General features: G+C 43.2%; 1 protein-coding gene and 1 long non-coding RNA gene across 3 annotated transcripts; both read left to right on the forward strand.

Moving 5' to 3' along the window:
• Positions 1 to 1,530: 1,530 nt before the first annotated feature.
• LOC125546001 (disease resistance protein RGA5-like) lies at positions 1,531 to 6,048 on the forward strand. Of its 2 annotated transcripts, XM_048710076.1 has the most exons (5): positions 1,531 to 2,507; positions 2,907 to 4,872; positions 4,967 to 4,993; positions 5,073 to 5,121; positions 5,648 to 6,048. In XM_048710076.1, exons 1-2 carry the CDS (start codon positions 1,681 to 1,683, stop codon positions 4,846 to 4,848), a joined length of 2,769 nt encoding a protein of 922 aa, XP_048566033.1. In that variant the 5' UTR covers positions 1,531 to 1,680; the 3' UTR covers positions 4,849 to 4,872; positions 4,967 to 4,993; positions 5,073 to 5,121; positions 5,648 to 6,048. The 2 variants fall into 2 exon arrangements, with proteins under 2 accessions (XP_048566033.1, XP_048566034.1); XM_048710077.1 differs by having other exon boundaries at positions 4,967 to 5,121.
• A 1,587-nt stretch (positions 6,049 to 7,635) lies between these two features.
• LOC125546002 lies at positions 7,636 to 10,466 on the forward strand. The gene is made up of 3 exons (XR_007300396.1): positions 7,636 to 7,918; positions 8,952 to 9,903; positions 10,149 to 10,466. It is a non-coding gene; the product is annotated as an uncharacterized LOC125546002 (long non-coding RNA).
• Positions 10,467 to 13,931: the final 3,465 nt, after the last annotated feature.

Here is a 13,931-nt window from a genome sequence, read left to right on the forward strand (position 1 = left end):
GAGGATGCGTTGCAAGTGCCAACCGCATAATTTTACAGTCACCATTTTGACAGAAATCTAAGTAAAGCTGATTGTTGTACTGGTGATGTTTGGTTTGCCTGCTCTCCAGCATTTTTCCTTGCATTCCTGTATTTGTAACAGCTTTATTTCAGACTCGGTGTTTATTCCAGACTCGTAGACTATAACTTCAGAGTTCAGTTTCCACTACGGTCTGAAGTTAATCTTCCATTTGTCATGTTAGACTTGGTTTGATCAAATAAATCGTGAGCTGGAACTTGAATTTACCACTGAATCACACCATGTGCCCTTGCTATCATTTTACTCTGTAGAAATATTGGCCCTGAACTGATGCATTGATTTCTGGAGGCTGGAGGCAAGAATGATTCGGTGTACTCCCTTCATCGACTGCCGTTCTATTCCTTCGGCCGAGATGCAAGAGAGATCAGATGAGGATGTTGCCAACCTTGTAATTTACAGTCACCGTTTAAGTAAAGCTGAAGCTGAAAGTCCTGAAGCCCAGCTCAACATCAAACTCAGGTAATCATTCTGTCGTTGTCGCACTCTGGGTTACTAATTCCTGGCGTTGTCTAGTTACTTTTGCCTACTCCTGAAATCAACATTTATGGTCAGGAATTCAGATTCATCACCTCACACATCAAGCTCGATGAGGTGCATGCTGGTTTACTTATAGTTTAAATTCTTCCTGTAAATCATGTGTGCGTACTACTTCTGTGCTGGCAGGCCGGTGTGTGCATCTCAGTTCTTAACTGCAAACTGTTGGTTATGCACGACAGATTTACAGTGCTAATTGGGTCCATGAGCCCATGACGCCAGATAACTAGTACACGCTTCACCTCTCTTTATGAATAAACATATATTAGATTCATCTTGATTTATTTGCCAATTAAACGGTGCAAAAACTTCATAGTACATAGGTCAGTCTAGGAAGAAATCACAGTTGTTTGTGGTTGTGGACTTCATAGTACATAGTACGCGTTGCTGTACGTATCTACTTCTAGTTTTGAAATATATTTTCTGAAATTACCCTATTTCATGTACATCCCTCCAACCAAACAGAGAGATGAGCTAAGAAAAGAGATCAATCATCTCTCTTGAAATTGAAATTAGTTTAGTTTGAAATATATTTTCTGAAATTGCATTTAGCAGCTTTGGCCGCATGCAGAAAACATGCATGCTCTTTTGAGGTGTACGTAATTATTTTGTTTGTAGGTTGGGTCCAGTACGGGCTGGACGCTCTGATCCGTTTAATCGAGCTGCAGTCTTGCCGACAGCAACGCATGATGCCACAGTTGCATTGAGCAGGGATCTCTACTTTACATATGATGACTTTACCACAGTGAAAGGCTTGGACACTGGACACTGGTGGCGTGCTCAACTTTCTTTAATCCCCAACGCATCAGTCCAGCAGCGGCCAGCCTGTGGTGAACTGCAGCCTGACCTGACGTGATTAGAAGCCCGGTCGGTTGGTGGCGAAATAAAAAGCCAGCTCTTCCTTACACAGACCAGCGATCATTAATCTGAACCCAGCTCGTCTTCTCCACAACAACGAGCAAACACACTGCGAGGAGAGGCCATCGTAGTAGCAGCAGCAGCACGGAGACATCATCTTTCTTCCACCACCACACAACTGCAATCTCGCAAGTAGAGAGAGATCCAGCTATGGAGATCGCTATGGGGGCTATCGGCCCTCTCCTCCCCAAGCTCCGCGAGCTGCTTCATAGCGAGCTCACCATGGAGAAACAAGTAAGGAAAGGTATCGAGTCTCTCGTAACAGAGCTGAAATTAATGCATGCTGTCCTTAGCAAGGTGTCAAAAGTGCCGGCGGACCAGCTTGACGAGGGGGTCAAGATCTGGGCAGGAAATGTCAAGGAGTTGTCCTACCAAATGGAGGACATCGTTGATGCTTTCATGGTGCGTGTGGGGGATGGCGGCGAGTCCACCAACCCGAAGAACAGAGTCAAGAAGATACTCAAGAAGGTCAAAAGATTATTCAAGAACGGCAAGGATCTTCATCGGATCTCTGATGCTCTGGAAGAAGTGGTTCTTCAAGCGAAGCAGTTGGCCGAGCTGCGTCAGAGGTACGAGCAAGAGATGCGGGACACTAGTGCTAATACTAGTGTTGACCCTCGCATGATGGCCTTGTACACAGATGTTACAGAGCTCGTCGGTATTGAAGAAACACGAGACAAGTTGATCAATATGTTGACTGAAGGTGATGATTGGTCGAAGCATCCGTTGAAGACGATATCTATTGTTGGATTTGGTGGGTTAGGCAAGACGACTCTTGCCAAAGCAGCATACGACAAGATCAAAGTGCAATTTGATTGTGGTGCTTTTGTCTCGGTTTCGCAAAACCCTGAAATGAAAAAGGTTTTGAAGGATATTCTCTATGGACTTGACAAGGTCAAGTACGAAAACATACATAATGCAGCGAGGGACGAAAAGTATCTCATAGACGATATAATTGAATTCCTTAATGACAAGAGGTATGTATGTATGCTTTTTTCCTCTTATACACACTGATTTCCATTTCATCTAGTAAAATAGTGACATCGTTTAATACTAGTGCATATGCATCTTGATAGCATATTGTTAATTTATACTTTTGATGTAAATTTCTATAGTTATTGTATAAATCATATGATGTAATAATTAGTGAGTGCACATTTTTAAGGTAATTGAAAATATATATTCTAGGTCGACGATCTCAATTATGTGTGTGTGAGTGGGGGGGGGGGGGGGGGGGGGGGGTAATACAAGTCTCTGATTATGCAATTTGGTCGAGTTTGCTTAGAAGTAATTTATCCAAACTAATATAATAATATATTATTTTGTTATCTTCATTGTATTGATTTGTTAACTAATTATTAAATGCATTCATCAAGGTACCTCATCGTAATCGATGATATATGGAATGAAAAAGCATGGGAGTTAATTAAGTGTGCTTTCTCCAAGAAGAGCACCGGAAGCCGACTAATCACGACAACCCGAAATGCTAGTGTCTCTGAAGCATGTTGCTCTTCTGAGGATGATATTTACAGAATGGAACCCCTTTCCAATGATGTATCAAGAACACTCTTCTGTAAAAGAATATTTTCACAAGAAGAAGGCTGCCCTCAAGAATTATTGAAAGTATCCGAAGAAATTTTGAAGAAATGTGGCGGTGTACCGTTAGCTATTATTACTATAGCAAGTCTTCTAGCTAATAAGGGTCATATAAAAGCAAAGGATGAATGGTATGCTTTGCTTAGTTCCATTGGTCATGGACTCACAAAAGATCGCAGTTTGGAGCAGATGAAAAAGATATTATTATTCAGCTACTATGATCTACCTTCTTATTTGAAACCATGCTTATTATATCTAAGCATCTTCCCAGAAGACCACGAGATTAGGAGAGATAGACTGATATGGAGGTGGATATCAGAAGGCTTTGTTTATAGTGAAAATCAAGATATTAGATTATATGAGCTCGGTGACAGCTACTTCAATGAGCTAGTAAATAGAAGTATGATCCAACCCATAGGCATTGATAATGAAAAAAAGGTAAAGGCTTGCCGTGTACATGACATGGTGCTTGACCTTATATGCTCATTGGCAAGTGAAGAAAACTTTGGAACGATACTGGATGGCATCGGAAGAAAAATGCCTAACTCAGAGATCAAGGTTCGCAGATTGTCCATCCAAAATAGCAAGATAGATGTGGAAACCACTAGGATGGAGCATATCAGATCTGTTACCATTTTCACAAGTGATGTTGTTGGGAAAGTGTTGGATATTTCAAGTTTCCAAGTTCTGCACGTGTTGGATTTAGAAGGCTGTAAAAATGTCTCAGATGTTGGGTATGTGGGGAATCTGTTGCATTTGAGGTACTTGGGGCTAAAAGGTACTCATGTTAAGGACCTTCCCAAGGAAATAGGGAAGCTGAAGTTTTTGCTTACCTTGGACTTAAGAGGTTCTAAGATAGAAGTACTGCCATCGAGTGTTGTTCAACTAAGACGTCTAATGTGCCTGTATGTTGGTTGTAATATGAAGTTGCCATCTGGAATAGGCAACCTGACTTCCCTAGAAGTGCTAGATAACTTGGGGTTATATGATGTAGACCTTGATTTTGTGAAAGAATTGGGCCATCTGACCAAGCTCAGGGTGCTCCGGCTTGACTGCAATGGTTTTGATGAGAGCCTGAGTAAAGCTTTGGAGGAATCCATTAGTAATATATACAAACTGGAGAGTCTAGATGTATATGTCTTTCATGGACTCATCAATTGGCCGAGCGAAGATTGGGTGCCTCCTCCACAACTCCGTAGATTGGCTTTCCCGTCAACTCAAAGTTGGTTCAAGACATTGCCGTTATGGATTAATCCTTCATCGCTTCCTCTCCTCTCCTATCTGGAGATAACGTTGTTTGAAGTGCGATCGGAGGTCATCCAGCTTCTTGGGACTCTGCCTGCTCTTGTTTATCTTCAGATATGGAATTATTCTTTGTACAGAAAAGGGCATGAGGTGGAAGCGCCGGTCCTTTCCTCTGGTGCTGCGTTATTCCCATGTGCGACGGAGTGCCGCTTCTATAGTATTTGTGCCATGCCATCAATGTTTCCACGAGGAGCAGCGCCAAGGCTTAAACGCCTTGTGTTCTCCTTCGCAGCCAAGTGGATCTCCCGTGAAAACTTGGATTTGGGCATGCGGCACCTCCCTTCCCTCCAGCGAGTCAGGGTTGACTTTATCGAGGAGGGAGCTAGCCGTCAGGAGGTGGCTGAAGCGGAGGATGCGCTAAGGGCCGCAGCGGAGGACCACCCCAACCGTCCCGTCCTTGAGATTGGGCTATGGTGACGCATGCAAAGGGCCGCAGTGGAGGTACATACACTAGACGCACAAGCATGTATTCACATCATTGCTCTTTGTACATTGTCCTTGATATATGATATTCATTGCTCTTTGTTTGTTTCAGGCGGACGAAGCGAGGCATGCGATTGAGGTTCGCTAGATACTCCTCCACGGTTTTGTCCCTAGTTTCCACACCAAGTGTTTTATTCCTCTCCTCTTCCGTTTTTCAGTTTCAGGCAGCCCGAGTGCTTAGGTCGATTCATCGAATCTTGCACCCAGGTACTATACTAACTCCATCGATTTGATTATACAAGTACCAAAGTATTCTCAATTTCAGCATTTCCATAAGCCAGCTAGCTCGATCGATCAGGCCCCTAAAGCCTAAACATTACTACGATATGAATCTATTCAGCGTTGGCCTGTTCATTTCTGCTGCAAAGATACATAGGGCCCCTTAATTGTTATTCCTGCATGCTACAAGTTCACAACAAGTCTAGATTAGTGAGCAGCCCACCAAGTACTATGTGTTTCTCTACTTGGATGAACCCTGTGTTTTTTTATGTGTGTGTTTCGAAGTGCCAACAGAACTGCAATGTCATTTTCGCCTTGGTTACTTTACGGCGCATAAGTACATAATAGGATCACTAGTTACTTTTTCTTGCCACGCAAGGTCTCGCATTTTCTGAAAAGACAAGGTCTCATATGATGTGCTACAGATTAGCAAGCAATTCACTACGGCAGTTGGTTGAACTCTGTTCTCTTGTTCTGTAACATTTAACTGAGCCATTCACATGTGGCACTGCAGGTAGCATGAGTTAATAAATTTCGCCGACATGGACTCGATCGTGCGTTCCTCTTTCCAACCAATACAGTCAAGCACACTGCGTTTGCCTTGCCGTTTGATCTGTCTTTGTTCCGCAACGAGATGATGCTCTCGTTCTGTCCACCACCCATGCCTGAAGTCTCTTCTTGCTTCCGTCAGTTCAACAACAGTCAAGTTTGTAGGGCGCCCCCTACATTTTGCCCTGATGAACCATTAATTTTCATGTACTGAAGATGTCTGGTTTGGATGCTCCCCAGCATTGTTCATTACACTCCTTTATTTGTAACAACTTTATTTCAGACTCGATGTTTATTCCAGACTCGTAAACTGTAAAGCCAGAGTTCAGTTTGTACTATGGTCTGAAGTTTATCTTCCATTTGTCATGTTGGACTTGGTTTGATCAAATAAATCGTGAACTGGAACTTGAATTTGCCACTGAATCACACCGTGTGCCCTTGCTGTCTTTTACTCTGTAGAATTATTGGTCCTAAACTGATGCAATGGTTTCTGGAGGTAAGAATGTGATTCGATGTACACCCTTCATCGACTGTCAGTCTCTCCTTACTTGCACTTTTTTTTTTAGGGGTAAAACCAAGTTTTATTCCGCAAAAGCCACATGGTGTGGGATACAGTTCAGGTTGTGGGATTGGCCAAACCAGACGTGGTGTCCCGAACCCAATGAAAGTGCGAACTTGGCTAACCTATGTGCTTCAAGATTGGAAGCACGACCTTCAAACTGGAAATTACAATGAAAGAAGCTAGCTCTAGTGTTGACTTCACTAATAATAGCTCCGTAGTTCCCTCTACTTTTGTTTTGGATATCAGCAACAACTTGTCTTGAGTCCGATGAGACGACGAAGTACTGTATATGCAAGTCCTCCGCTAGTGCCAGCGCCTCCCGACACGCAATTGCCTCCATTGTGGCTGGATCATCTACCCCGCCGATAACAAGGGCAGAACTACCCAAGTAAGTGCCATCAGTGTCTTTGCATACTGCTGCTGCAGCTCCTCCGCGCCCAGTTCTGATGCCCGCATCGACGTGTATCTTTGCATGTCCAGGTGGTGGCGCTTTGGGTCGTCGGGCAGGAGCAGCAAGAGATGTGCCCCTGGCTTGTTTTGGTTCGCCCTCCTGTACCATCTGAAGCTCAAGAATGAACCTGGCAATGAAAGCATTAGTAGCTTGAGGACTTTGAAACACTCCTTCGTGGATCGCTTTTTGCCTCGCTGACCAGATCGCCCATAGCGTTACCGTGATTTTAATAAAGACGGTGTGTGAGCATGATTCCATGAGAGTGAAGAGCCAGTTTTTTGCGTCAGGTTCGGAAGTTGCAACCAGCATCTGCGCTAGCTCCTCATCTCCCAGTGCCCATGTACATCGTGCCACTGTACACTCAATGAGGGAATGTCGCCACGAATCTGGTGATCCACAGAAACCACACGCGCTGCTGTCAGCCATATGTCTATGCGATCGGACATCATTTGTCGGTATAGATTGCTTCGCAAGACGCCATAAGAATTGCCTGACTTTCCCTGGTACCTTTGTTTTCCACAGCATCTTCCAACATCCTTCCTCTTTTGACCTTGTAGATGATCCGGATGAGCCTTCCAACCATGCTTCTCTCCTCTGACGTGTTGCCACTAGCATTCTGTAGGCCGATTTAACTGAAAAAATCCCGTTCCTCTCATAGCTCCAGCTCCAAAAATCCTCAACGTTTCTGGTACAGAGTGGTATCCCCCGAATAATATTCACATCCATGGGCAGAAAAACTTCCTCAACCCTCTGTCTATCCCAGCATGCCGAAGTAGGATCAATCAACTCAGACACATAAATTGGGGGGCCCATTATACAGCGGAACAAACCAGGTGATGTTTTCTGCGTGCCATGAAGTATCTTGTTTTTACCAGTAACCTCATACTCGTCCTACTTGTTCATGTTTTCATGATAATAACAACCATAGCTGGATGACACATGGGGCCATACCGTAAGGAGGACCACAAGACAGCGGTTCTGTGCGTGCACATGACCGGTCGTGTTGGTTCATAGGTCCTCTGCTCCCGATGATTATTTCTACCGCATATGGAGAGGGGAAAGCCGTCGAGTGGATCTCGCGGAAGGGGCCTCCGCCGGCCGCCGGCCCCCGGCCTCCTCCCGGGGCTGCTAGGTCCTGCCGACCACCGGTGAGTATATGCAGCGGCCCGAAGAGGCACGTGCAGGGGAAGGCTTCCCCGGATCTCCCAGGACAGCGATATCAGGTACGAATCTGTTCTTCTGTTCTATAGTAGATCTGACTAAATTAGTTTCTTGGACTACAATCGTGTGGGTCACGGTATGCATCTTAAGTGCGAATTGTTCGTCGTCCACCACAGATTTCGTTCCGTTCGTTCTAGATCTTTCATCATGTACTCTAGTTACTTCAGGTAAATCATTTCTGTGCTGGTCGGCCGGTGTGTGCATTTCAGTTCTTCAGTGCTAATTTGGTCGTATAAGCTAGTACTTTGCAGGGTCTGCTCTAGTGAGTCCTTTGTTGCCAGATAACTAGCCATGCTTCAATACCGACCTCTCTTTATCAAGAAACATAGTCGTATATCAGATGCATCTTGGTTTGTCCCGCAAAAAAAATGTCCATCCGTTCTAGTAGATCTTTCTTCGTGTACTCTAGTTTCTTCAAGTAAATCATTTCTGTGCTGGTTGGCCGGTGTGTGCATCTCAGTTCTTCGGTGCAAATTATTGGTTATCCACGATAGATTTATAGTGCTAATTTGGCCGTGTAGGCTACTTTGTAGGGTCTGCTCCAGTGAGTCCTTTTTTGCCAGATAACTAAAACATACTTCAATACTCATCTCTCTTTATGAAGAAACATATATCAGATGCATCTTGATTTATCCCGACAAGAAAAAAAAGATGCATCTTGATTTGTTTGCCAACTGAAGGGTGCAAAAACTTCATATAAATAGGTCAGTCTTGGATGAAAGTTACCGCTGTTTGCGGACTTAAAAGAGATGCCAGTGCAGAAGAAATGAAGAGGGCGCTGTTAATTAGCTGTTATCGTCCACTGTTTTTTACTGCTGGTTTGGTGTTTGCGCCTTAAGTACAAATCGTTGGTGATTCCCTGTAGATTTACATTGGTTGGTAAAAGATGGTTTTTCCCTTGGGATTTGCTAATGTTTTTTGCCTTGATAACTAGCTTATTATTCATTCATTGATGTCTTCTCTATATTTAGAAATAGTATACGCATCATGATGACATACTGCCAACTAATCGTTGCAAAAACTTCACATGCATAGGTACATGGGCATGAGATGGGAATCACAATTGTTGTGGAGGAAGGGAAGAATGTCTTGTTATTTGGCTGTTGCCATCCATGTTCTTTTGGGTTACAGAATGCAATAAGTGTTCCTCTCCGCAACGAATATATTAGATCGAGCATCATGTCATGTACACCATAAGCTTTTGCTGTCTTCATAGTCGATGTCTACCAGTTCGATCATGCTTCTATTTATCAACAGATTGAAGTAACCCTCTCCTAGCTCAAATGGGCCAATTTCTCGTTTACATGATACATAAAAAATTCAGATATCCATCTCCATATGAACTGGTCTCTCTTCATTTTGTAATCTTCTGGATACATGCTTACTTATAATAAATGATGTGAAGGTAGATCATAGAACAACAACATAATCTTTTGACTTTGGCAAGTCAGTGTAGACTAGAGATAGAACACAACAGGAGCCACACACACCAACTATATGGAAAGTAGCAATGAAATAGTAAAACAAGCTCCTGACTTGTAGATTATGTCAAAGTGATGGTCTAGAATCAAGCTTCTTTTACTACTAGTTTTGGTCTACCTTGACATCTGCTATAGGATTAGTTATTATATTTAAGTATGTTTTCAGAAGATTAGAAGATTAAGCAAGGTCAGTTGATAGTAAATGGATAGCTGAATGTTTTTGTTTATCATGAAAAACAAGAGATTAGCTTATTTGAGATCGGAATAGAGTTACTCAATGAGACAATAAATAGAAACATGATTGAACCAACAGACATCAATGCTGATGAAGGCATGGAATAAATCTTATCGTATACATGATATGATGATTGATCCCATATGTTTTTGCCAAGTGAAGAAAACCACTTGTATGGCATTGGGTGAATCCAAAGGCAAGATTTGAAGATCATCCATCTGAAATAGCACGACAGACATAACCACCATCAGAAGCAGCAACAATGCCACAAGTGAGCTCTCTTTGCAATATTCATGTGCTATTGTCTATTCAGTGTTGCTTATGCTGAGTGTTCATGTTCTACATGTGTTAGATTTAGAATATTGTGCTGCATGCTTCCATTCTTTCCAATTGATATTTTGAGACTCAAGAACAGTGTGCATTAACCATGGTGTTTTGATTTGTCTTCTGCATCAACATGAAGCTCTCATTGTAACTATACCCACTTATGCCTGAATACATTATCACTTCCGTCAGATTCAAGAACGACCAAGTTTCTGCGGCACCTCCTGCATTTTTCTCAGGATGAACTTCCTTCTCCATTTCATTCTTTTGTAAGGAAGAGTTTTGTACTTATGATGTATGCCTGGCAGGTTAATTTTACGCCAGCTCAAGTTAATGTAACCTGGCATCCCTTACATTTTGTCCTTAAGAACCATTAGTTCTTATGTACTGATGTCATGTTTGCTTCCTCTCCTGCATTCATCATTACACTCCTTTGTTTGTTACAGCTTTATTTCAGACTCACAAACCAAAAAACCATGTTCAGCTTGTACTATGTTCTGAAGTTTCATCTTCTATTTGTCGTGCTGGTTTGATCGAATATACGAGGAAGTCAGCTGTGTCATTTTAATGTGCCGGCTTAGGACCTGTATTGAGTAAATCTTTATTTGAGTATAACTGGAACTTGACTCGCCATTTCATCTCAGGCGCACCTTCGCTGTCGTTTACTCTGTAGTAGAAGTATTTTGATAGGCTGCTTCGCTGTCGTTTACTCTGTAGTAGAAGTATTTTGATAGGCTGCTTTGGCCGAGCTGTAGATGGCGATGATGCAAACAGTGCCATTCTCCTTTCTTTCTTTTCTGTTGGGGATGCAAACCGTGTCATTCAGTCATTGGGCTTGCCCCCACAGTACAGCTGGTCGTGAAATACAGCCACCAGGTTCCAGCCTCTTCCACTGACAAGACCTCAATCTGCGGGGGATGTCTCTATGACTGACTGGAGTAGCGATGCCATGCTTGACAACGGTACAATACGAGGTTACGAGCAAGCGTACAAGTGATGAATTGGACGCATAATCCATCAGAGAATTCAGGAACGAGTTAAATGGGTACGCATGGTGGGAGTGCCAAAATACGGAGGTGGTGTCTTCTGTCTAATTGCAAACTGCCAAGCTTATATAACTAAACTAATGCATCTGCTCAGAGGCATCTCTAGGCAGTGCAAACCAAGCACATTATAACTAAACCAGAGTGCACATGCTCAGAGGCATAGATGGCATCGCAGGCACATACTACGATTTCACAAGTGCCAAAGAGAGTTTAATTAAGTATTGCATTTGCATGGGTGGAGTAATTAACTAGAGTTGCTCACACCTATTCCCTCAAAAAAAAAAGAGTTGCTCACACCTACACATGGTCTCAGGAGCAAGAGAGCAATCTGTCCTGACACTTTTCTTAGGCACGACAGCACGCGAGTAAAGTGCGCGCATGGAGACCAGTGACGCGGTTTAATTTAACCTGATCACTGCAGTCGAAGCGGCATCCAAGGGCCATTTTTTGCCCATCTCAAGATCGCATCGAGCTTGAGCCTCGTCTAATACTCCTTCGCTTCACTGTTACTAGGACGGAGGGGTTCGTTCATGAAGAACACTAGATGAGTAAAAAGAAAAGAAAAATGTATGTTGGATTTGTTTGGCTACTTCTAGATGCTTTCGCTCTAGTGTAATATATATTTTTTCTATCTAATATCAAATGATGTTAAGGGGAAGCAAAAGCTTTATGAAGTTAATATGCAGTCTTCTAGCCTACCCCCGTAGGTTGATGTGGTTGGCTGGATTAAGCCGCCCAAGAATCACATAAAGATCAATGTGGACCCTTCTTTCGTTGCAGGCACGGGATTGGCTGGGCTGGGAGCGGTTGGCAGGGATTGTTTTGGTGATATTGTCTTCTCAGCGGCTTCCTATTTTCATGGATGCTCGGATGCAGAGGAAGCTGAAGTCTAGGTCCTATCTTTTGGCCTCAACCAGGATCGTAAACTGAATTTGAACAATGCAGATGGAGACCGATTGCATCGCAGTAGTGGCCGTTGTGAATGATTGTAATGTTAGCAGGGGCAGCTCGTGGGCTTGCTATGATAACTCTAAGGATATTAAGGAGGGTGGAGTTTGTTCTGTTTCCAAAGTCCATAGGAAGAGCAATGTGGTCGCGCATGAGCTTGCTGCCCATGCTAGAGTGAATGGGGATTTCTTTGTGTTAGTTGATGTGCCACAAGCTTAGAAACATGTAATTGCTTCCATTTGTAACCCAGGTATATTGATATAAATGAAGCTCTCCCTTTCCTCAAAAAATATTTTTTTTTCTATCCTACCTACTGTTTTCTAGAGCCCTCTAGTTGTGAGTAGCTATGAGTAGAATGGTGAATCTTAATTAATGTTTTCTAGAGTGTTCCAGCTATAAGTAGGAGTATGTGAAGGCTTCCAAGAGCCCTATAAATAGAGGCCCTCACCTCTACTTTATATCCAGACTATGTACCCCCACTATCTGTAATATAACTTGGTGTTTTTATCTAAGATCTTGGAGTAGATCTTGTGCTATAGGAGTTTTGGATTGAACTCCTCCTGTCATATCGGCCTACATTTGCCTCTAGAGCGATATCTACCACAAGACGTTGAAGTAGTCCCTTCAACTCTAGTGTTGTACACTTTGTACCAACAAGGCGGAGTCGCTCCTCCACAACCTTGTGCTGCTTTCAGGTGGTATCAAAGCCTCGTTGATCCATACAAGTTCTTGTTGTTCTCTTTGAGAGCAAGCTCCAGCAAGCAATGAAGCAATTGGGGAAGAGATAGATGCTGCAGAAGAACAAATCAAAGAGTTGCATGAAGATCTTAATCGGAGATTTGACCGACTGATTGAGATGATAAGATGATAAGAAAGAGTGTCCCCCTACTACCAATGAAGGAGATTCATCTAAAGAAAAATAAGATGTTCAACAAAGAAGGAGAGGTAATCTTGGAGCAAGACCGCCATAACAACGTGTTGTTCAACGTACTTCAAGAAGGCCGATCTATATTGAAGCTTTTGAAGGTGAAGAATATGATGATGCCCTTGAAGAACCTAGTCTCTATGCATATCGGAAAGTACCCAACTCTACATATGCAAGGGATACATACAAGGTGAAAGCTGAGATCCCAACTTTTAATGGGAATGTTGACATTAAAGGGTGCCTTGATTGGTTATATGAAGTGGAGACTTTCTTTGAGGTCATGGAGGTTTTGGAAGATCGTAGAGTTCCTTTGGTCGCGCACAAGCTGAAAGGATCGCGTGCAAGAAGAGCACAAGCTGAGAGAAGAACCTTGTATGAGAACTTGGCGGCAAATGAAAAGTCTTTTGAAAGGGAGATTTTAACCCGTTGATTATGACAAGACCTATTTATCTAATTCCAAAATTTCCCCCAAGAAAATATGACCGTTTCAGATTACACGGAGGAGTTTCTGAGGCTACAAGTGAGGCGCAACCTTGCCGAAACTAAAGATTAACACGTTGCAAGGTACATCTATCAATGGTCTCAATGATGCTATTCAAGATCTTTCGATTGATAATGCAACAAATATGATCCATTGATCAAGCACAAGCCCTAGCATTAAAGGCCGAGAGGTTTGTGAGGACAAGAAAGACAACTAAGTCTCCATATCCTCATATCGAAAGCTCGTCTAAGGATCACACTAATAGAGTGGAAGAAAAGACCGCTCCACCAAAGACAAAATGACCCATCCCAAAGCAAACTAGACGCAAGGGTAAGGAAAATGAAGGCCCAAAGTGTTATAAATGCGGTAAAGTGGGACACATATCCAGCGGTTTCCCCACTAAGAAAATGTGTTTGGCGTCCACCAAGCTTAGCGTCAAGGAGAGGGGAGGAGCGGTGGCCTTCCTAGGACCCGAGCGGCGGCGACCTACCGTGCACTACTCTTCCTCACTGCCGGCGGCACCCTTGGACGTCCCGGGTTCATGGTCATGGTGGCGGGACCCGGCCTCGACGGAG

The sequence above is a fragment of the Triticum urartu genome, chromosome 3 (genome assembly GCF_003073215.2).
Source record: "Triticum urartu cultivar G1812 chromosome 3, Tu2.1, whole genome shotgun sequence".
In the NCBI taxonomy this organism is placed as follows: domain Eukaryota; kingdom Viridiplantae; phylum Streptophyta; class Magnoliopsida; order Poales; family Poaceae; genus Triticum; species Triticum urartu.